Here is a 25,607-nt window from a genome sequence, read left to right as displayed (position 1 = left end):
ATATATATTTTTTATAGTACAGTTAGACTTACACTTGATTAAGTTTTTAATTTTTTCGATTAACTGTCATAAACTTTTTGGAAGTACATACCAGAAAAGTTTCGCTCGAGAAAAAAAGTATGGTTCCAAACTTTTTTCGTTCTAACTGTGATTTAAGGATTGTTTTATATAGAATTTAATCAATGTTTTTTACTTACATTTAGCATAATACTGCTAAGTAAATTGTTTTCAGTTTAGCAATTGGATTCGTTATACGTATTAGGGGCACAGATGGGAACAAATTAATTTAAATTGTTTCTTTTTCTCGTTAAGTTACCTTTTGTCCATTTGTTCTAATTTCAAAGAATTGTTATATTTTAGACCCTAAGGAGTATTGTCGGAATCTTATTACTAACTGCGGTGACTCTGTACCTATATTTAGAATACGTAATCTCCCAAAAAATCTTTTGTTAATAAATATCATTTATACGCGACTTCTTCCATGTCCAGGCGTTTTCCTTTATCATGTGTACGGCCAAGGAGTAGAAGTCTCTCCTTGTTCATGTTTTTCCATTTAAATATAATAATATATATAAAGTTCATAGTGATTGGTTAAGACGTTAAGAAGTAATTATCAAATAAACTCACTTTTACATGTATAATATTAGGAGTAGTGAATTTTTAGATTAAGTATTAGATATATTGCACTCTCATAAATTTATTTATAGGAAGCAGTGATCTTGTTTTAATTTTAACTTATAAAATGAAAATAAGATGAAACGACGTCATATTTATGATAATATAGGTATTAAAAACTCATATTATAAAGGAGATTGCGTTCTTGTACTAATTATATATATATAAGTAGGTATAACAATAACATTATAATGATAAAATATTGCTAAAATAAATATACAGCTGAAAACACTCTGTAAAATAAACAGCTGTGTTTTTCTAGTTTAAATCTAATTATTATTTGATTGTATCATCCCTATATGTACCCCTAAATCAGTTTCATAAGAATTAAGGAAGCTTTCGGTATTCATAGTAGATTGGGGGTATATATTTCCTATTGTTTAATGATGATTATTTCAGTAGTATTCAGTACAGGAGATTCTGAATTTGTCTGTATTTTTATTTTGTTGGATATATTACACGTTGTCTTCGTCTATTGTGATCCGATTTTGATAATTCTTTTTTATAATCGATAAAGCTTAATCCGGTGTTAATATCATATAAATTTTGTTTAAATTTAATAAAATTATTTCATCTATTTGTTGCATTCAAATGGATTCGTCCATTTGGGTGCTCCTAATTTGAATTCAGTTCTTATTTATTTAGAGGCGGATTGAGGTTGATTTTGTCTAAATGATTTTTTATCTATTTATTTCTAATAAAAATGTACTTCATTCTGACGTTGGTTTTTTTGGCAGGCCAAATAAATATTTTTTATTCATAATAGTTTTGAATGATGTTTGCATGTTTATATGTATTGAAAGTATCATAAAAATTAACTTAACTAAATAACTAAAATTCAAGTTACAGAAAAATGATAAAAATATTCAGATGAAATTTAAATCAATCTGACTAGACACAATAAAAACACAAGTTCTCAGTAAAACCTGTTTATGACAGATAACAAGGGGAATTCCTTGATGGATTTTAAATCTGTTTATAAGATTTGATTTTCTTCTCTCTTCATTCTTTTCAATTCTAAATGTGGGTGTAAATATTTAAATTTGAATAAACGAGTAAATAAGTATGACTACCTACAAGTATTATATTATAGTACAAGTCTGTACTTTAAAATTTTACAATATTTTGTCTATGATAACATGAATAACTGGATAGAGCTAGATAAATAAAAAAAAAATTAATTTATTGTAACGGAATATATAGGCCTATTTTCTATGAACCAGTAGGTACAGGGTTTTATTTAGAGCTTTATTGTCTTATACAAACTATGAGAACAAATCCCATAATTGTCTTTTCTGACACCCTAGAGATGAAAAGAGTGGTTGATATATTATATTTTTCTCTCTCACTACATACTTTGTTAGCACCCTTTGTAGGAAGAGTTTCGAACATATTCACCACGAAAAACATGGGTAGAAAACGATAAAAAGTTTATGTTTAAATATTTATATCGTATTTGGGTTTTATACCTAAAAGGTACAAGAAATTTGTTATGGTGCTACTTTGTCCGTCTGTTCGTCCGTCGATTAGTCCGCCACAGCACTATATTTTAGCACTTATAATGTAGATTTGAATTTGGTATAGTTTTACATATTGCCGTCCCATACATATAGCAATAGAAATAATTAATTTCTTTTTTTATTTGCAAGGTAATTAAAATATAGCGCTCAAAATTTCAAAACTCTGAAAGTTTCCCACTAGTTCAGGTGGGGTATCATATGAAAGGGCTTGATTTTGTACATTTTAAAATAGATTTTTATTTATTTTTATGCTGCATACTGTTCTATTAAAAAATCTGTGATAAAAACCATTCACAATTCCACTTTAGATATTTCCGAAATTGGTGAAGTGAAAAATCTGAAATAATTACAAAATGTAAAGGTATATGAATATTAAAGAAAAAATAACAAAAAAATGTATCTTACTAGCGCTATTGTTGTTGTAAAATCTTTATTGTACATAATTATTACTATTTTTAAGGAATTATCAAAAACTTTCAAATATAAACTTAATTATAAGATCCAATATAATTTACTCACAATTTTTACATACGGATTTTTATTTACCTATATTTATGTACAGAATTCTGAACGTGTGAATTAAATGCGCACTTGACCGGTTTTTAATTAATATTTCATTCACAAAATTTCTGTTCTAATAACATCTTCTACAATATATGTAATTTGTTAGTTTTATGTTTGGTTAAAGATTTCGATTTCGCCATATACATATAATACATGTAATGTAAAACTAATTGTTACTCGATGTCAATTAACTGAAAGCCTTACACGTAGCTATAGGATAGGGTAAGGAAAAGTAGTTTATACCTACATTATTCTGCTTAGATAATAGGATATTAGGTTACGGTTGATGTAGGGTACGTCGCCGACCGGGTGTTATTTATTGGAAAAAAGTCATATCAAGTTTGAAATGATTTATGTGGGGTCGTATAGTTGTTAGCATTAGATGCAAATATGAATTCTATCTGTCTAAGATATAATATTATAGATAGTTATACAGTTACAATATATTTACGTCTTTATATCTTATTAACATAATACAATTGTAACTAAATGATGTCAGTATCCGCCGTGTGGTCCTGGCATAGAATAAGTTACCCTTAACTTTCCTAGAACCGAGTAAGGGAGGGCGAGGGATGGGCAGCAGCGTTCCTCTTAAAACATCTCTAAATCCTGACTGCGGTTGCCAATCCGCCTACCAACATGGCAACTACTGGCAACTACTGGCAAAACCCCCCAAGGGGGCTTATGTTCAGAAATGGACAGTTAAAGGCCGACATGATGATGATGATGACGTTAGTCTATGGGAGATACTTAAGAAAAATTAATATGAGAGATTTTAATAAGAGTAATATAAGCTAAAATAATAATTTCTCTCGTCTGTTTGTCCGTTTGTTCCAGTATCACGCAAAAACTACTGCACACATTTGGAAGCGGTTTTCACAGTAATATTCCTGAAGATCTGACGTAAATATTAATATATATTTCATCTTGATATGCTATTTTTTTATACCACGAAGGTAGTAAACAAACATATAAACATACCCATCTGATGGTAGACGGTCACTGTAGCTTATGGACATCTGCAACACTAGGGTTACAAAATTTCATTCAAGTCATGAGTTCAATGGAGCATTCATAGATTTTATATACGGTTATATAGTTTATTAATAACAAAACTGCTAAAAACTTTACCCAAATTTCTTCAAGCTCATTTCACTTTTCTTCAAGAATTTAATTTTTCCAATATTTCTTTAAGAAATTCTTTTACTTCACAAATTTCTTTAAGAAATTCATTTCTTTAAAATTTCGCCACTACAAAATTTTTATTCAATATTACGAAAAAAATACCCTATCTGGTAGACGATTGTGTACATATAACATGTTAAGAAAAAATAATATTAGAGGCTTAATAAGAGCAATAAATAAATTCTAAGAGGGACAATGCCCATCCCTCGCTCTCCCTTAGTCGCTTCCTATGATACCCACGAGAAAAGAAGGGGTGGCCTATTCTATGCCGGGATTATAGGGCCATGCGACATTATTAGAGAAAATTAAACAAAATCATGTAGATTCTGACAAACCATGCATCAGTTTTTAAATTGTGCTAATATAATAATGTAGGTACCTTAATTAGCAAATTTCGTTGAAATCCGTTTAGCAATTTCCTTGTAATGACATAACAAACAGACAGGCTTACATCATTTTCGTATTTATTATAGTTTAGATTAGATGTAAGTAATTGATATCATGAATTCTAAGAATACACAATAAAGTGCCTTGTTGAGGGATTTGGGGTAAACCCTTGTCCAACTTTGGCAAAGTTACGCAAATTGCTGATTTTGCAACCCTATCATCATACCATTTGACTATAAGTCGATAGTGATGTTGAAGGGTTTGAGAAATTCAATTTATATACTTTATTATTTTTACATCAAGAACACTTTTAAATGCGGATAAGGGAAAAATGAAAATTAAGGCTATTTCAAGAGGCACGGAGTATTATAAATGAGGACGATAAAATACTTAAAATATGATTTTGTTAAAAAAACCAGATAAGACAATAATGGGTGATAATGGAATAGTCATACCTTTCCCCTTTGTGTATATGAATATAATTCGTAATTGTGTAGTTAGAGGCACTTCACGACTGTTGCCATTGTGATGAACATAACGTGGTAATTACTGTGATAATCCAAAATCTCCAGAATAGAGTCAAAGAAAATTTCTATCTGATAATTGAATCGAATCGAAATTAGATTGTACCATGTGTAACTGGATGCAGGTATATCACAGACTAGACTAACTAAAACCTAGTTTTCATCATTTAAATTCGAGTAGTAAAACCTTTACGGTGTTGCTCTGTGTGAATGGACTGTAATACAAACAGGAAACGGATACGAGACAGCACAAAGGGAGATAAGTGAACTACAGTGCAAGGTCGACGCCGGCTGAATAATCCACGTTACCATAGCCTCGATGTATTTATAGAAACATATTGTTTTTCCTGTCCAAAAATGTTTTAAGCCAACTACCTACACAAAAATAGAAAGCAAATGTCAACTTCAACACCTATGCAAAATTTATATATTTCAGACATAGATTAAGAATAAGACTTTAGGCAACACGAGAAAAAAACTATTAGATATGCAAATTCTATTTTTAATTTATGATTAAATAATTAATCGTAAAATAATAGAAAAAGTTTATTAAAAAACATTAAAAAATTTGCTCTTTTCAAAATCTACCTCAAATATTTAAGTTTTTAATATGCTCTAGTTGTTAAGCCATCACATTGTATAAGATCTGTGTACCACTTGAATCGTGCTATATGTATTGAATCAGAATAAATAAATATTATTATTATTTATCTTTAAAAGCATCAACCTGAAATAAATGCTATTTCAAATATTTGTTTCTTTTTTAGATTTAAATTCTTAAAAAATTGGGATAACGCTTTTAAATTGTAATATAATGAAAATTTTTAATTAAAAGTTAGAATGAGGTTAAGGTTAGCATATCAAGACGAAACAAAATCATGTTTATGTTCCTATTTTTCAAAGATAAATAGAACCTGAGTAAGTGCATACATATAATTAGATATTAGTAACGTAAATTATTTTTAATTTAATTTAATTCAAACTTTTACTAGTTGTTAGCTACACATCCGGCTTTGCATTTTATGGTTTTAATTTTATAACAAAACATTAAATTTATCTACAAATTTGATTCATCATCGTCATCATACCAGCCATTAAATGTCCACTGCTGAACTCAGGCCTTCCTCTTGAGGAGTTTTGCCAGTAGTTGCACGCTTGGCAAGCGGGTTGGCCACAGTAGCTAGGCTTTGGTGATGTTTTAAAAGAAATGCTGCTGCCCATTCTTCGAGTATTAAGTTCCTTTAGTAGTCTCTCACGACACCCACGGGAAAGGAAAGGGTGGCCTATTTGATGGCGGTATCACACAGCAAATTTAATTAGGATATGTTATTACACACCAAAGTTCCCGTAAATAGCAGTGAAATCTTATCAAATCTGTTGCGTGGTTTAGAAGAAGTAAGATAGAAAAACAGACGCTAATAGCAAATTTATTTTCAGATAAATTGGACTGCACTTATAAGTAGCGGGAAAAGTTTAATTTAGAAATAAGTATCTAGTATTGTATATAAACAGGTAATATAATGCATGTAAATGTTTACAAATTGTTTTTATTTGTTTATATAGTAAGTAAGAGACCTTTGCCCAGCAATTGAATTTCAGGGATTATTATCCTACGGTAGCAAGATAAAACAAGAAAGAAAAGTGATCATAAAAAACTAATTTCAAATACTTTTAATAGCACCAAATTTCGATAACACCAATAAAACTTCAAAAAATGTACTCATATAAACTTATCTAAAGCAGAAAAAGAAGACACAACAGAATTCTTAAATTTCTTAATTATTTTGGCATCCTATATTATAAAAGTTTTTCCGAGTTTTTATCAAAAGTATAATTTACTTACTTGGCTCGTAATGAAAGCTGCCGGTCGTTAGGACAAACGAACTTGTTAGCTTTACTTTGACAGTTCATTATTTTTTAAACAAAAAATATAAACAACTGTTTCTTTTTTTGAATATACGCGGGAAAGTCGTTCCGCGCGTTCCCGCCTGTTGATTCCATCCAACTGTTGCTTCTCGTGTAAACTGTGGAGTGGAGGCTGCTATTAATCGATATTTTAACAGCGCTCTTGGAAATAGTAACAACGTGTGTAGCGAATCTCGTTCTATTCCCTTAGTGCGATGGTTTATCTATATTTCTCTATGGCAAACAAAATGCTTAATATTTGTAAAAAAAAATTAGATAAGCACAAGTTTTCTAAAACTAAGAAGTATATTTCCCTATACCCTGTACTTACAAACTTCAATTAAAAACAATGTAGGTTGGTATGTATGAATACAACCTGATTCTTGGATAACTCATTAATCATTTTTAGGGTTCCGCACTAAATATTAAAAACGAACTCGTATAGTGCGATTTTGTTCGTTCGTCTATCATAGTTATCTCACCAACTCCTAATGCTTGGAAAAGATTTAAAATTTGGAATATTTTTAAATGTTCCAAAATTGGCTCACACTTATAAATATGAAGAAATAATTCAAAAATATTTTTATATTCTTTGGTAGAGTATTCAAGTCTTTGTTCGTACATTCTAAAACTGTTTTTTTTTAATTCTTTTTACACTGTATCTTTATTGACTTATGTGATTGAAAGTGTAATCCCTTTCCCCCGGCACCAGTAAGGTATGATAGGTGAGAATGAAAAGGCAGGTCAGTTAATAAATCGTGATGAATACCTACATACAAAAATTTGAAAATACATTTGGAATTCAATATTACCATATACAATATAGTTAAGTATTTCCATATAAATGCTTCGCCAAAAACAGGTAACTTATTTATCCATGTGTGCCTGTAACCGGTTATAATTATGGTTAAATTGAAAAATAAAAGTGGCACAAAATTCCTATGAATTTGAAAGAATAAGATAAATAGCACGTAATGATACGTAATGATGCTTGTCTCTACTGATTATTTTGGTTTATATCAGATTAATAGACATATTATTTTATTTTTTAATTATTGAAAATGACCACCCTTTTAATTAATACATGATTATTGATTTATAAGTAATACATTCATATGTATACTTATATATATCAGAAAAAAATTGTTTTCTAAAGTTTTCCTTTATTTAAAAAAACATGTATCAAAATGTAGTTAACCCAACGAGTTTAACCTGTTTTTGACATTCGAAATTTTATTTAAGATTACAGACTTTCAGCCCTATGTGCATTATCTTTATGATTAGTAGATTGTATCTTAATAATTAAAGTTTATTTCATGTGTCAAACTATCGTAAGTTAATACTGGCGTTGCTGAAACATGTATAACTACCCTACTTCCTATGACTTTGCTCGCGTAAATTAGATTGTAAAGTACCTTATGTGTAAAGTTAGGATACCGCTTTCTTGTACATCAATTTTTATTCAAATATATTTAACCGAATAAACCTAATAGAGTATCAATCCTCCAAATATCTTCAGAAATTTTCACCTTCACAGTAAGACGGACAATCAGTTACAGTGTTGCAAGAGACAAAAGAGATATTTGGTAGGCACTACTCGTAATTTTACGTATACTTTAATGAATTAACGATCATTAATTATAGATAAAATAATAATTTGGTGCCTTTATTACAGAAGGCTATTAGAAATGTTTGTTTGTTTTTATCAACCGTTAACTGTCCAGTGCTGAATAGCATAGCCTCCCCAATAAAGGGGGTTTTGCCAGTAGTTGCTATGCTTGGCAGGCGGGTTGGTAACCGTAGTTTAGCTTTTGCTGATGTTTTAAGAGGCTGCTGCCCATTCTTCGACCTTAAGCCCCTCAGTTACATCTTACTACACCCACTGGAAAAGAAGGGTGGCATATTATATGCCGTGATCTAAATGGTTATTAGAAATATACTAAGTAATTATTCCTATAATTTAAGATTATTCCGTACTAGCATTTTGCCTCTTACTTCATACGTTTCGATTTTAAAAGCAGGAAAACCAATAAAATAGACTCCTAGATTGCGTATCAAAATAAAACAAATATCAGATTATAAATTATACAACTTAAAATATAAATTTTTAGGACTACAGTTGTGAATACCTTATCCCATTTGATGCTGAAATTTTTGCATGATGTCAGATCAAAGATACAGACAGACGTAATAGTCTTATTAAGATCCGTCATATTATTTTTTTCTTAAATATCTTCTATATTCAGACATCGTCTACTTAAAATTTTATTATATTAAAAAGACAAGATTTGCTTCAAAACAATTTTATTACTCAACAAAAACAATATGCAATATTGTATGATATTTAGAATAAGAAATATGCATATAGATCATTAGGTGTAAATTGTAACTTTTGTTTTTACACATGAACAGCATCATAGACATCACAGTATATACAGTGTCACCTATGGTAGCCCTCACTCGTTGTCACCCATCCCTAAGGTTCAATGCATTATGCCGCTATATCCTGCGATATTTCTTCCTTCAAACCTAAACATGGTCATGCAAGAGTTGCCATACTTTGATACGAAGGCTTATTCTAGTGAAATATAATTTTCAATCAAAGTTTTCAATAGGGAAATTAATGTAAATAAGTGAACTTTGAGAATAATTTGTGACATAATTTAATATTTGTTTTAGTAATGAAATGTAAAAAGTGATAAAAATTATAGAAATTAAATATAAAAACAAGTTTTTAAGGCGTCATAAAGTATTTTTTTTAATTACAAAATACGTGCATAATCATACGGTCTTAAATCCTAAGCGAACATAGGAATACTACAGTATAGTGCATTAATATACTTATAATCAACAAAAAAGAGAAAGTTTTCCCCTCAATGGCTGTCCATAGATATTATACTGAGGGTAATTTCTGCGTAAACAGATGGTTTCCTAGTGTCTAGATGAGTTAATGTATTGTTTATTGTTGAACACATTTATTTTTAAATCATTTACGATTACGTGCCAAAAGATAAAACTAATTCATAATGTGATTTTAGTTTCTCAATCGCTCTAAAGAGGAGGTCGCTTGTTAATCTTTACGTAATACAAAACAAGAAAAAATGAAGCGTGACAGCAAATATTTTATAATTTCGGCAATTTTGTGGCTTATATACATTATTTGCATAGATCGTAGATTTAAAATGTCTAGAAATTTATTTTTTTATTTACCGTGTAAATTTCCTACTGTGTTACTACGGTTTCGAAATGGCAGATCTACTGGTATTTCAATATCATAATAGCTGAATCATCACATAATAGCAGGTACTATTCTTAGTCTTTGCATCTTGCGAAATTGTGAACATTACAATAAATGTAGTTCCGAAAAAATGAATAAGTATTATAATAAATTACTAGTTATTTTGCGAAAATATAAAAGATTTTTCATTTAAAACCATAAAATACTGAGTATTTCTGTCTGTTTTCTGTTATGAATCATAGAAAATGTTTTTATAAATGACCATCTATGGAACTAATATAACCAATAACGTGTTATTTGTAACAAACTATTTTTATATAACCGTATTAGCTATATTCTGCTCCTCACTAATAAATTTGACATTTCGCTCTTTTTTTTGTTAGTAATAATAATGGCGCACTTGCGAAAGGTGGATCTGGTGAATAGTTTTCAGTAATTTTTATTTTTATGTCGTGCGGTGAAGTGAAAACAAGGTGATTTTAATGCCGTACCCGAGGCGTTTTTCCGCCAAGATGCCGGACTACGATGACGATGTAACCGTTGTCGATGTGTATGACTTGGCATCGGACATTGGCAAGGAATGTGAAATAATTATCGAGAAATATGGCCCTGACGCCGTAACAGCTTTATTGCCGAAGGTGATAAATGCACTTGAATTGCTGGAGAACTTGGCAGTGCGAAATGAGAAGGAAAATCAGGCGCTACAGGAGTTGACGGCGAAGATATCACAGTTGGAAAACGACAAGATCGAGAAGGCTGAGTACAGGCAACGCTTCGAAAAGGTATGTATTAAAGGTCATTGTTTATTAAATTGGTTGTTTTGTGCGTGCTGCTGAATTGAACGTACGAAATGTTAGTCGTTTCAACACCTGTATCGGGTGCAGTTGCAAAAGTCTGAAGCAGCGTTACTATTGCGCGACATTGACATCAGACGCCTCGCTGCACTATTATAATTACGAACTTTAGGTGGTTGTTAGTTGCATAGGTTATAGCTATTGACACTGGTTATTATACTGGATATGGTATTATGATAGATTAGTAATTGAATACTTATACTAATAATTTTTCCAAATGTGTATATATCAAATTCATCAATTAATGAATTTTCTTATTCTCATTATTTTATAATGCTCCTATAATTTATATCATGCATCATAAAATTGCATCATGATGTTTTCAAATGAAATAAATGCAGTATTTTCAAGCAACTTGCTCGAAGAGATGGTTTTCTATTCCGTATTTCCAAAAGAATATTTTGTTTATTTTATTCATGTTTCTGTTATTTACATTGATGGTTTTAATCCAACTTGGATAAGTATCTTTATGGATTTTTGATATGAATTCTATATCTCTGTAAGGAAAATATGTGCTTAACTTTTATTTGATATGTGTTATTAGGCTTCAGTTTTTTATTTATCAACTATTATAATTCCCAAGAGACAAAGGCTAAATTGTTTTAAAATTACTATATTTCTCTACTATGTCATATATTGTCTATATGACATAGTAGAGAAATATCCTTACTACTTAATATTATTAATGTGATAGTGAGTTATTTGTTTGTTACCACTTGGCACCTTAATGGCTTCACCAATTACTATGAAATTTTAAGATACAGGTATTATGTAGGATTGAGAATGACACTACTTTTGTGTTCCTCTTAGTGAACATATTCTGATTGTCCAGACAAAGTCAAGGGTAAAACCTAGTGATTTATATGTTTGCTTGCCAGTTATTATTTATTCTATATTATCATAATTATGAATTTGGGTCTCTGGCAATGTAGATATCTTTATTCATTAGGAGCTAGTTGTTGATGTCTATAAGACCTTGAACAATCAAATGAAGAAAGATAAAAACAGTTTATATAAGGAGGTTTAGTGAAGAAGCACATGCATGGGCTTTATTTTTTCAAATTTGTTTAATTTAACTTTCATACTTGTATATCTGTATTTAGACTTTTATATCTATATTTATACTTGTATATCTATATTTATACTTGTGTATATATATTTATATTTGTATATCTATATTTATACTTGTATATACATTAGGAATAGCCCTTGTTTATACTGGGTAAATTGGAGCCATTAGAATCTCTGTTTCATAATTCTCTAAAGGACATTAAAAAAAAAAAATAGAATGCACCATGTATGCATGTTTGAGAAAATGTAATTTTAGTACATTTGCATAGTATAAAGTAAAGCTATTTTACATATTATGGACTAAAACGGGGTTAAAAAGTAGTCTAGTTATTACCCTTAGGCAAATACAATGTGTACATATCTATATGACAATTAGACAAGTCATTATTGTGAGGATAATGGTTATCATTAAATGTAATTATGTATAGTTATATACTTGAGTAATTATCATAATTATGTAATTTACTAATTTATTATTTATTTATATAATATGTTTTAGCTATTAGTCAGATCACATACTTTTGTTTGATTTAGATAGTTCAGTAATAGAAAATGATGATAAAGATGATGATTTATTGTTATCTATTATTACTTTACATACTAGCTGCACTGTATATAAAAATATGTTTTAATGTTTTGAAGTCTCATCCTTCAAAGTTGAGGATAATTATGGTGTAGGTATGATTAGTCTCCTTTATTGCAGACAAAAATGTTCTTTAAAATTATTTTAATCCCCTAGAATATATTATTATTTAGAAGGAAATATGTCGACATGTAGTTAGTTTATTCCTGTTCCTATACCAAAACCATAGTTCATATTTATATGGCATAGTGTCACTTTATTTCAGTGTAAATCAAAATAATAATTAAATAATACAAAGTTGTAATGTCAATCTTATCTATATAAACAAGGTTATTCCTGTACTTTCACTTCACTATTACTATAAACTTTGAATATATAAAGTTAACATTAGATAATGATTTATAAAATTAGTGAAAGTTTCACTTTTATCAGTAAATTTAATGAGATATGCAAGATGAATCATCATCATCTTCCTACCCTTATCCCAATCATTTGGGGTCCATGTAATATAATTTAATCCATATTACAAAAAGATTTGGTTTTTAGTTTTACGACCAGCCACCTGCCTGACGTCAACCCTCTTTGGGAATGCAAGATGAATTTATATTAATATTAAGCAAGATGAATATTCTTAATATTAATCTAAATTAAGTTATAAATGTATCATCTATTACATTTATAAGACTTTAATACTGTTTAGTACTCAACCATGTTTTAATAATGAGAAGTTCACAGATTCTATGCTCGGTCAACTCAACAATTGTTGATGGAAGATTTTATACACATATTGTATCTGGGGATTTCAAATATGACTATCAACTTTCATTAAAATATGTTAAGTAATTTAATTGTAACTGTGACATAACTATATATTTCAAATAGTTATTATCAAAGAGAAAGACTTTCTGGCCCTTATGTTGCTTATGTGGCTGTTATACCTAGCTCAGTTTTGGACAAATTTATTAATAATAAATTTGTCCAAAACTGAGCTAGGTATAACAGCTTTTTTTATTGGTGTCCATTAGAAGATTCTGTTCCAGGCTCTTTTCCTTTAAAAACATATGTACTCTAAGACATGTATGTGCATAGGTATAAGTTCTGCATGCATTTTAGGGTGGGTACCAGACAAGTCTGGGGTGAGCACGACGCACACGGCCCTCCCTAAAATACGCCTACGTTAGTCTCCTAGTAAAATCGTGACGCATTTTAGCGTCGAAATATAATTAAATGTGTGTTGTCACTTTGAGTAGGTTTAGTGAAGTTATTGCAAGTTATTTCCCTGATTCAAGCTGCTTAATCCCTCTGAACTTCTTAAATATTGCATCTGTATATATGTATTAACTTGTAATATCTGCAGCTATTACAAACGGGACAAAATTCGATAGATATAACAAATTAATAAATATGTTTATGACTGTAACCCCTGATGGGTTAGTCAGAAACATTTGTCAACTATTACCATTTTATAGAACGTTGTATTCAACATTTCACTAAGCATATTTAAATGCACTATTATAAGAAGCGAGCCTACCGTCGTTTCTAGTATAAATCGGCGTTCTCCATAAAGTCAGTTGAAAATTAAATTAAATTATTAATGATACTTCTGATTTAATCTCAAAATATATCGGGCATGCACTAAAAAGGTCAATTCAAATTAATATATAGATATCCTTACGTATGACAACTTTAAAAGTATAGTATTGTATTTTGTGGAGTAATATGAGAGAGACCTATGTTCAGCAGTAGATGGATACATTGTAATAATAATGATGAGTAAATAGTCCTTATGTATATTTACGTGGTTATATTGATTTGTGTCAGCAGGAATTTTATTAATTAATCTACGTCATTTGTGACAAATGTACACACCGCAATAATGATACTTATTTTAGTCTAGGTACTTAAAAGCGTAATACAGATTCTTCTGTATTATAGCTTTTAAGTAATATAAAACGAATTTCTATTAGTTTTTTATTTAAATAAAAAAAAATGAGTATTTTCATTCGCGTTGTACCTTTATTACTGTTTATACCTATATGAATCGATTGGTGAGTAGTTGTAAAGAATATTACAGAACCTAAATTGTATGTTATAATCAACCCACTTGCAATCTAGTCTCGATTAAAGTGAATTTTATGTATAGAAAAATACTTTTTTTTTCTATTTCTTTACACCCACTTTATTTTCTTTATTACATAGTTAGAAGTCTGTGTCTGACGTATAAGTGTGGCCAATCTCATTCCGAACGGTTGAGCCAAAGTAAAGCCAATTTCACAGGCTAAACTGTTAGATATTATGCGGTCCCTCCCATATAAACCGAGGATCTTGATTGCTAGAGAAAGTGTGCTAAATTAATAACACGAGTTGAGATCTGACCTTTCTTTTGCGAAATATCTTCAAAGTCGACATTGTTAGCAAATTAAATATCTCATATATTTTTTCATTGGCGTTTGTTAGCTATAAATCGTAGACTAGCATTTCTCTACAGCTTTGACAATGTATTTTAGGATTTAGTCCCTTACAAGTACTGCAGAACTAAGTTAAAAATTATTGAGAGTATGTATTTGCTGTACAAAATTTACTTGTTAATGTATATTGGACACATTATTTACACAGCTTGCACTTTTTTTATATATAAAAATAAAATGGTAATTCCGCTAGCAGTATCGGTATACGGTAGTCGGGCACCAGGGTTAATAGGCGAGGATGCAATCAAGTTAGTTGGCCCATCAAGGCGAATTTTCTAAAAATTAATTAGAATGGTTTGATGGAGGGATTGTGAGAAGGTAGACCTTGCAAGGTATATTGCTTGTAATGGGGACTAAATTCCCATTACTTATATTCCCTTCCCCCTCATAATTTAAACTTAGATAAATTAAGATTAGGGTGAGAATACGATATGATGAATGACATATCGTATTCTCACCTTTTTCAATCTCAAGATGTCACTAGAAAACACTATAATTATAACATCCTTTCTCGAGGACCCGTATTCAATAGTGAAATATTATTACATTTATATAAATTCACTTGTAAAAAATAAGCTCCGCTAATATTTTCTATGTTACTTAGAAAGTTCTTTCTCTGCACGATCTTCGAGTCTGATATCGAATGTCGTATACCTTTCACTACACTATCACAGTCTAAAGAAGTCTTTCCCTTGTACCTATGCTCTTGTACTATATTTTTTAGTGATCATCAAATACGCTTGTTATGTTATTTATTTGTTGCATGGATTCACCCAATAATTTACTGATCATTTTAAAACAATTAAGTATATTAGTTTATTACAAATATCTTCAAGTCTTTTTGTATTGGTTTTTCAGCAACCACCATATTTGGTGGTTGATTTACAGAATGAGATCTAAAACAAAGAGATAAGACTAAATACCATATGATGTATAAAATATAATATAATCGATTATTAAAATCATATTTTAGAATTATTAGATATTTATTTAGATTACAAGCATATTGATTAGGTTGATGATTCTATTGGGCAATAATATATTCATCTTTATTTTTTTATGCTACTAAGAATGCTAAAAAAGTAAATGAAGAATGTGGAATTGAAGACTCATGTTTCAAGTATCAGAGATATCTCAATCTAAATAATATGAAAAAGCACATTCTGTTTTACGACTGAAATTAGAAAGACAGTGCGGGCGGTGTATATAATTAGATGAGTCATACAAATCAATTGCAACTGAGTAAACAACGTTGTAATATATTAATAACACGTATAAGCTCATGTGGGCCGTAAATTTCTCACGTCAATGGTATAAAAAAATATTCTTAGTATACGAGTATACAGCCTCCCTCAAGAGGAACTCTTTTTATACTTTCAAAGTTTGTTTATCATTTGTAAATCACTGGAAATTGTTAGGTCACAACTTACATATACGTGGCAATCATCGCATTCTAAATCCATTCCAACGGTGTTTATCTACGGTTACAAGCTCGTCTGTATCATGAAAATGTCACTGTGTATATTTTATTTTCTATCGACATCGTCCGAAGTTAAATTTTCCTTTATTGATCCATATCATTAAATGATATTTAGAATATTTTTTTTAACCGACCGAATTTTTCCTAAAGACCGAAGCGCTATCTGTCGGGGGAATACAAAAAATATTCATTTTCCTCTACATTTTGTCAGTAAACATTATTAATATTTAAACAGTTTCATTTCCTTAGTGGATATTCTGGCCGACTTTATCAGGCTCTTTATCATTACAAAATGTTTGTGAACATTTGTATTATCTGTATTTGTTGCCTCGTAATAGTAGTTGTAAAATAAACATTCGGTTAATGATTCAGCAAATTGTTTAATCTTCATTTAGAGCATGTCGATTAGACTTTACTTTCCTTGCATGATTTGCTATAATATTGCTACAAATTGGTAAATGTAACGTAATGTTTAAGCTTTACTTTGGGTAGATACTACAGAAATTTTTTGATCAGGTTGTATTAAGAGAAGATGAATTAATAAGAAAGTTATTGATAGAAAAATTGCTTTGACACGTCATTTGTAATTTTTTCATCCTTATAATGTAGCAAGGGTTGCGTTTGGAATATCACCGCTATATATTTAAATGGCATGTTAAAAGTATACAATAATGACACTATATTCTCATTTATCTTATTTATAATACTTATGTATAAGCCACATGTTTGCAATATGTGCTGCTTTAATCAATCTTTTAATAGCTTGTCTTATGCATACACTCCAGTTCCGGAGACTCTTGACATCTTTAGATACACGATCTATCTGATGATGATAGGTCAGTTTAGGAACTTGGATACTTCTAAGACTGAATTGATTTTTGCCATATTTTTAGAATATAAAGCATAATCAAATCCGAGATAACCGGTTTGGAATAGTCGGAATTGGATTAATAATTTTTAACCTTATTCAGACGAGTGATACCTATATTATTACAAGAAGAGGACTTTGTATAAAAGTCGTCTGTCTGCTTGGGTACCTGCCCCATTTGTGTTTCTGCTGTGAAGTAGTTATGTTTGCACGACTGTTTTTCAGTTTGAAGGATGAATGGATGCAAGGAATATGGCAATGAAATTAAATGATATGGAGGTATAACACCTTAGTCCTCAGGAATGGCAATGCATTAAGAGTATACATACTCTGTTATGTCCATGGTGTTTTTCATGTATATAGACAACGGTTACCACTTTCCATCAGGTGGGCCGACAGTATATTTGTCATTCTAAATGGCATTAAAAAAGGTATTATAATATTACTACGCCATATGGAAAAGTGTTGAATGCATTTCTGTTACAACTACATACCTTGTGTAGTCGAAGTATTTATCACGCAGTTGGCGTTTAGTTATTTATTCATATTAAAATACAATGCTGTACATAAAATTTAAATGGAAATGAAGACAAAACAGTAAGAGAGCCAACGTGTTTATTCTTGATGTTGATTTTTTTTTGTACAATTCATCCAAATCATACCTTCAAATATTATAAACTAGCTGTATTCCGCGGATTCACCCGCGAGAATCAGTACATAAAATATACCATGTGCTTAGTTAGGATATAAACTATCCGTGTACCAAATTTCATTCAAATTTGTTGAGTGCGTGAAAGAGTAACAAAAATCCATCTATCCATCCATCGTTACAAATTTTCGCTTTTATAAATAAAATGCGAATGTTTCAATAATTGTTTCTTCTTGGCGTATTATTGGCCCAGCCAATCGTCATGAAATTTTGTATATATACACGTGAGTACTGTGTAAGGTAAAGCAAGGTTATTTTCTTTTCCGGTTAATCAATACACTCGAACGATTTTGCAGGTAATAAATAAACTATTATTTAAAGTGAAGATATTTACTTAATATTGATAATTTTGTGGTTGATCAATTAATTATCTGGAGGCACGGCATACACTTGGCAAAATTGTTTGTAAAAACAAAAGATAAGTTTTAACATCAAAATGTTTAAGAGCGTGTTTTGATCTTATCTTTTTTTGATTTGTCGCTTTATTCTATATATCAAAGATATGAAAATTTGGAAAAATTTTTTTTGGTAGTGCTACTAGTCCTATGGCAATTGTTATGTAAATAAAAAAAAACACTCGAAAGAGTTGTATAAAGAGATCTTAAAGCGCAAGTCCTTTACTTTTTCTTATATATCAAAGATATGAAAATTTGGAAAATTTTTTTTTGGTAGTGCTACTAGTCCTATGGCAATTGTTATGTAAATAAAAAAAAACACTCGAAAAAGTTGTATAAAGAGATCTTAAAGCGCAAGTCCTTTACTTTTTCTATGAATATATTCATAAAATATACCGTTTGCATATTTTAATTGGAGCAAAGTTATAAACCCGTTTACTTTTTATAAAAAACTTGTGTTTCATTAAAAATATTTTAAATAACCATAGCGGGTTTCGTGAACGAACAACAGTTTTATTTATACGTATTTTTATACTAATAATCATAATAATTAATTAGTACACTGTTACATCAATAACTAGTTTATTTAAGCAATGTAACAGTAATAAGAAATTTATTATTGTTTATAATAGTAGGAAAAAGTAATATATAAATGAAATGTTTTATATATAATTAGAATAAAATTACGATCCATGAACTCTATTTAGCAATTATGATTATTAATTTATTTAAAATGTACTTTATTTATGTTCTATATTGATAGGTCAACAATCACAAATATTACCAGGTCACCTATACTAATATTATAAAGAGGAAACATTCGAATGTTTATTTGTAATGGATAAATTCAGAAACGACTTAACCAATTTTAAAAATTCTTTCTCCTACATAAAGCTACATTATCAGCGAGTAACATAAATATATATACATAATTTATATCATTTTCGAAAATTATATATACCCGTGTGAAACTAACGACGGGCCCAGTCGTTAGTTTATTATAAATAACAATGTAATTATTTAAGGCATTAATGATATAATAATAAGTGCCACACAATTACATCAATCGCTTGTCCAACAAGTTAAATAAACCGAGTCAATTTGAAAAAGTTTATATTTTAATTTGACCCGATAAATAATCTGATATGACGGTCTACCATGAAATGTTTTCCGAAATTTCAGGGTCGAACGAAACACAAATTTAATGTTAAAATTACATAATGATGATAATATAAAACAATAATTAATATATAGAATAATGATTTTAATGCTAGCATTTATGATGAACAAAAGGTAAGCTTCATTTATTGGACTAATTTTGGCATGAATGAAAATACGAAATTGAGTCTGGATTTTCGGAATTTAATTTCATGGCAAACCTCTTGGATTCTTATATATGCAAAGCAACGTGGTCATTGCGTCACGATGTTTGTCAACCCGTAAATTATTATGAATAAATGCAAAAAGACACAGAAGTACATAAAAGTGCTAGCTGAGAACGTGTGGGTATAAGTCAGTCACTTTCATAAGTAGGGTAGATGTTTTTAATGTTTAATCATGGTCACTAGTATATTATCTGTGGTAATGTCATGGTGGTTGCGTTATCAAGTATTAAAGAAAATATTTGGAACAAAATAATTGACCATCTGTTTGCTTCACTTAAACTGTCTGATTGCCATACTACAGGGTATAAAAATATATTACTAAATTTTAATTAAACTATATTATATATATTCAAATCTCTTGAGTAGTCACTTCACATGACAGCTTTACCTGGCAGTATATCATAAAACAACTATACATATATCTTGTCATAACACAAAAACCTGACATCACTTTATTATAGGTATTTTGGTAACACTTTATTTGTGTCGTCTAACCGCATTGTGAGCATTAGTAAATTTAATTTTAGGTAATTGGTAATAGGTTAGGTAATGGGTATTAAACCAAGTAGATGGGATTTTAAAAATATAATAAATAATGTTTGATAGTAATTGTAATTTTGTAAAATAAAAGTTACCAGCTATAAAAATAGTAACTGAAGTGATGTTTACTTTCTGTATGGTATTCATAAGGATTTACATAAATAATATAAAATACTAGTATATAACTAGTATTCTATATTACTTATTTTACGGTTTAGCCCATGGTCGTATCGTGATGTTAAATAGCTTATACTCTTACTTAAGAAAAAAGGTATCAAATGCAAAAAAAAGGAAATTAAAATAAAACTGGTAATTCAAGTGATTAGTACGTTTAAATAAAGAAATTCTTCCACTTTATATATTAAGTACATATATAATTTGTCATTTGTCGTGCCTGTGCACGTGTTCTGTGTCCCGGCATAGAATTGGCCACCCCTTCATTTCCTCTGAGTGTTGTAAGAGGCGGCTAAGGGAGGATAAAGGATTGGCAGCAGCGTCCCTCTTAAAACATCTCTAAAAGCCTAACTGCGGTTGCCAACCGTGGCAACTACTAGCAAAACCCCTGGGGACGGCTTATATTCAAAAGGTGGACAATATAGGGTTGAAATAATAATAATAATAAATGATTCGTCACAATTTTTTTATCCCCATAAAATTTCATTACACAAATTATGCTGTTGTACCTATTTTGATAAGTGTTCATGCAAGCGAAACGAAGAGTCCGTTTTATAATACCAAATTGTTACAGTGAGGGGCCCATGGTCATGATGTTACAAGTATTACAGCAGATACGAAATACTTTTGTTACATTACACGACACAACTGATTGAGAAAATGTTGTGTTAATATTACATAACGTTTTCGTTAATGTAGACACGAATTAACGGCATCCTTCATGCATATCCAATGGTATTTCTCTATAGCTGAATTGTATTTATGTTTTTGTTGACATGCCATTTAAATTTAGAATAAAATATATGTTTAAGTGAATTGAATGTTACACAAACTTGGTTTTTTGCCGCATATAAAAATGGTGATTCGATATGTTTGAGGTAATCGCTATTTAATATCGTATGAACAGTACAGTGCAGTAACAGCACTCTCAAATGTGCGATGGAATTCTCATTTGGAATTCTGTAACGATATGAAAACAACAATTGTCTTACTACTAAGTGGTAACAGATGAAGCTATTTAATGAGTTGAAATCACGAGCGAGACTCTGATCATGTATTTTTGACATATGATTTGGCTATCGAATTGTTTATAATGTCGAAGTGACTTTAGATTTTCATCAGACAAGAATAGCCGATTTGAATGCGTTCTCGAGCTTGGTATTTTAGTGATTGTTATGTAGTAGTATTAATAGAATATCAGACATGTAGTCCCATGACTTATTACAACTTATTACGTCTATAAGTTTCTCCAGTAGTCCATCAAACCAGTTTTGCATGCAAATTCTTTGGATTTACGGCGATCATTTTAGTTATTCTATGGATATCTGCGTTGCGGATTCTATCACGCAGTGAAACTCAGCCCAGTCCATTCCATAACTCGCTGAGCGACTTGTAGTTTTTTCATCCGGCTTGATAAAGCAGGAGATTTTACATTTGGTTCTATGTATTTTTGTTTGTTTGTTATCTCATAACTTTGTCATTTACAAACCGATTTGGAAATTCTTTTTTTTTTTCTTCTAAAAGGATATATTATTAAACTGGTCCCATAGATTGATTATATCAAAATCTCTTTAGTCGTTTAGTTTTTAAATCAAAATGACTGGTTTTGCTACGATTGAAGTCGATGTTGTTTTTAGACAAATCCTAAATTTATCATAAGATTAGGTCATATTGCTTGCCATATTTTCTTGTGATGCTATTGATAAATTCCTATTGCTCAAACAACTGTAGTGTTTTTTTTTCATATTTGTAATATTATTAGTAGTATTTAAAAAATAGGCTATACCGATATCGATTAAGCCCAAACCTATTCTATATTTGCAAGTTTAGTAGTATAAGGGTGTTACCGTCTGGTGTCAAGAACTTTAAACATCCTTCGTTATACATAAAGGCCTCTAATTAATAATTTAAAAACGATGTAATGTGAGTAAATATGAGTGTGAAAATTAAGAAATCCTATAGTAATAATTGGTTAGAATTAATTTGATAAGTATACTTTTTCGTTGTAGGAAATAGAAGCAATCGAGGAGCAATGGCGGAACGAATCTGCAGAATTGGTGACAGCCGTAGCGAGACTTCAGGATGAGAATAAGCGCTTGAGGCGGACTATAAATGCGCCTACAGATGGTTAGTGGTACCTTTTAAGTAAACATAATTCGATTCTGTTAGAAAAACAGCGATTTCAATCGTAAAACAATTTGAGTCAAACACGAGAGTACTAATAATAATGTTATTGTAACTCCGGTTCAGATTACGTAAACAACAAAAAAAAAATCAGACGTGTTGAGCTTTTTCTTTTTGAAGTTGTTTGTACTACTTGTATTTTTTGTCTTGCATAATATTATATATATCGTCAACGTACTTATTGGTCTCTTGTAATTTTCAACGATTGAATTGGGTTTTATCTTCTAACAGCACTGGATTATACCTAACGACGGCTCTAGTTAAGAAAGAGTTGTTAGTTCATTAGCATTTGATATTAAATATGACCTTTCATTTTTTATTCGATTTCTGAGCATATTCAAATGTCTTTTATTTAAGTTCCATACTAAGAGACATTTGAATGCTTTCATTATTCTTTTAATTATTGCAACGTCATGCATTTACTTAATGTTCTTGCCCTATAATATTAAGTAAAAATAACCGTTCGTTTTTACCTCGTACATCTGGTTTGTGGAATGAATTCCCTTTTTCAATTTTCCCGTTACAATATAATATGGGGCATATCAAACAACGTGCTTACAAACATTTAAAAGGCCGGCAACGCACAATTAACACCCCTCGTGTTTAAATTGTTCATGGGCGATGGTAGCCGCTTTCCATTAGGTCAATCCTAATAATAAAAAAATAATCTAGTTCGAAAATAATAGAAGTTGTTTGCAGATAAATGTTTGGCTAAATTGATAACTCTATGTAAAAGTTATAGGCTACCGTCCGACGTCCTTCAGTATATAAATATATCCATCTCTGTCAATCTGTAGCGAAATTGTTTATGGGGCGAAAATGGAATATTGGTTTTCGCTGGCAAAATGAAGGATGATGGGCGAGGATAAAATTAACTTAGCTATCGTGACAAATTCACCAGAAATTAACCACAATAGCTTCTAGGGGGAACACGTGGTGGTCGACTTGAATGGATATATTGATACTCATAAATTTTCTCTCCTCCCTCTGTCGTTTATACGTATGTACGTCACATTGTATAAACGACGTGTATTGTTTGTTAATAAATTTTAGAGTGCGCGCAAAACTTTTTAATCTTTATGAATGGCAACACATTAGACTTCACATGAGCGTCTCAATGTATTCTGTGATGTTATAGCTAATTATGCCTAAACTGATAAATGTATCATATTGTGTACTTGCATCTTGTACGCTAAGGACGGTGCTCATTTATTTTTTGGTTTATTAGTGTATTGAACACTCGTTATTAAGAGTGAATAATTGTTTTAAGTTTTTAATTTAAAGTGCTTCTAAAGACTGCAAATTTATTAAATTTATTCATCATCATCATATGAGCCGTTAACATAATAATCATCATAATATAAGCTTTCCTCTTAGGTGGTTTTGCCAGTAGTTGCCATGCTTGGCAAGCGGATTGGCAACCACAGTTAGTACTTGGTGATGTTTTAAGAGAGACGCTAGTGCCCATTATTAAGTGACCCCAGTAACTTTAACCAGTGTTACGAATGTTTTCAATCGGCCCACTGTCAAAGGATTACATCATTACTTGTAAAAACCTAATTACGTTGTATGTATATTTACATAATACACAAAGTGGGATCTAGTTAGCCGCCTACACGTAAAAGTACCCATTAATCGTCAACAGTGTGCATTAATTATCCTAAATGATATTACATAATAATGTTATTTGAAGGGCATTTCGAAACTATTGGGATTGCTATGAAGTAAATTGTAGAAATAGACAAATGAAATTAATGTTTGAGGATTTAAGCTACTGGCCTTCTTTAACTACCCTGAAACTTAGCTTTAAAAGTTCAGACCGACGAACGTGTGTATGTTGAAATATGTTCGTACTGAAATTGATAACGTTAAAGCAGAGTGACGATTTAAAACCATTTTACATGTAAGAAAGACTGAAAGTACACTTTTTTGAAAGCTGTTTTAATAAACTGTCGTAGTAGGTGATACTATCCATTTAAGCTTAATATGAATTTGTTTAGCTGTCATTATCATGTAAATTAAGAGATACATGTAATTTAACAGGTACAAGCGCCCCACCTTCACCAGCACGTGAACACGATCAGGAGGTCCTGTCCCGACTGAGTAGCACGGCGGAGAAGCAACGAGCGACGCTACGCCACCAGGAGTTGCAACTTCAAGAGAAGCAGCAGCTAATTGATGGTGTGAGTATTATATTTATTGTCTATTTCAACAGTACTCAATGAAAAGGTAAACAAGTTTTCTTGATTGTCACACACTTCAAAATAAATTTGTAATTAATCGAAACATTTAAATATTTAATCGATTTTTTATTTGTACTACTAGCGGACGTCAATCGATCAATCGATTATGCTCGAATCCATCATTTGTTTGTTTACATTTTCATTAAATTCTATTGAAATAGAGTCCGTTACGAACTTTGTATAAACCTGATGAAATTGGCATACATATTTTATTAGACAAAAGATACTTGGTGGTGTTGTGGTTTAACACATTGCTACATCGTTCTATGGTTGTGGCTTTATCCTTACACAGCTCGATTGTGTGTTTATTTGTATTTTATCTGAATTGTTTCTAAGTATGTGTATTTAAAACATATTTAGTATCATTTAGCTGAAGATATCTAACAGTGCCATGGTACCTATGAATAGGACTAGATAGTGCTATGTGAATTTGTATTATATATATCATTCTTATTTATTATATATCATCATTCTTCTTCTTTCTTCATCGAAGAAGAAAATTTTATATGCGTTGTAGCTATTTGTGACATGTTCTAACTGAATAAATCTACGTCGTATTGTCCCTCTACAAAGACATTTGCTCTGATTGATTGATTTATGAACGCCTAGCATTTACCTTTGCGATAAGAAATTTGACGTTTCCCGAAATTTCCAA

General features: G+C 30.4%; 2 protein-coding genes across 6 annotated transcripts in view; one reads left to right on the top strand and one right to left on the bottom strand.

Annotated features, from left to right (window-relative positions):
- LOC113515197 (rabphilin-3A) overlaps positions 1 to 6,879 on the bottom strand; it is a 48,113-nt gene extending 41,234 nt beyond the window's left edge. Inside the window, 1 exon segment of the mRNA XM_052896052.1 lies at positions 6,699 to 6,879. Within this exon segment, the coding sequence (XP_052752012.1) occupies positions 6,699 to 6,766 (68 nt within the window). The 5' untranslated portion in view covers positions 6,767 to 6,879.
- A 3,494-nt stretch (positions 6,880 to 10,373) lies between these two features.
- Positions 10,374 to 25,607, top strand: part of LOC113515138 (RILP-like protein homolog) — a 31,857-nt gene continuing 16,623 nt past the window's right edge. For all 5 annotated transcript variants that reach the window (XM_026899292.3, XM_031908565.2, XM_026899291.3 and 2 more), the window contains exons 1-3: positions 10,374 to 10,780; positions 22,535 to 22,652; positions 24,753 to 24,892. In XM_026899292.3, coding sequence (XP_026755093.1) covers positions 10,481 to 10,780; positions 22,535 to 22,652; positions 24,753 to 24,892 — 558 coding nt within the window. In that variant the 5' untranslated portion in view covers positions 10,374 to 10,480. The remainder of the gene's footprint in view (positions 10,781 to 22,534; positions 22,653 to 24,752; positions 24,893 to 25,607) is intronic.

This window comes from Galleria mellonella, unplaced genomic scaffold, assembly GCF_026898425.1.
Source record: "Galleria mellonella isolate WM207_F2 unplaced genomic scaffold, CSIRO_AGI_GalMel_v1 utg312, whole genome shotgun sequence".
Taxonomy (NCBI): Eukaryota; Metazoa; Arthropoda; class Insecta; order Lepidoptera; family Pyralidae; genus Galleria; species Galleria mellonella.
Note: the sequence above shows the minus strand (reverse complement) of the source record. Positions and strands in the feature narration are given on the sequence as shown.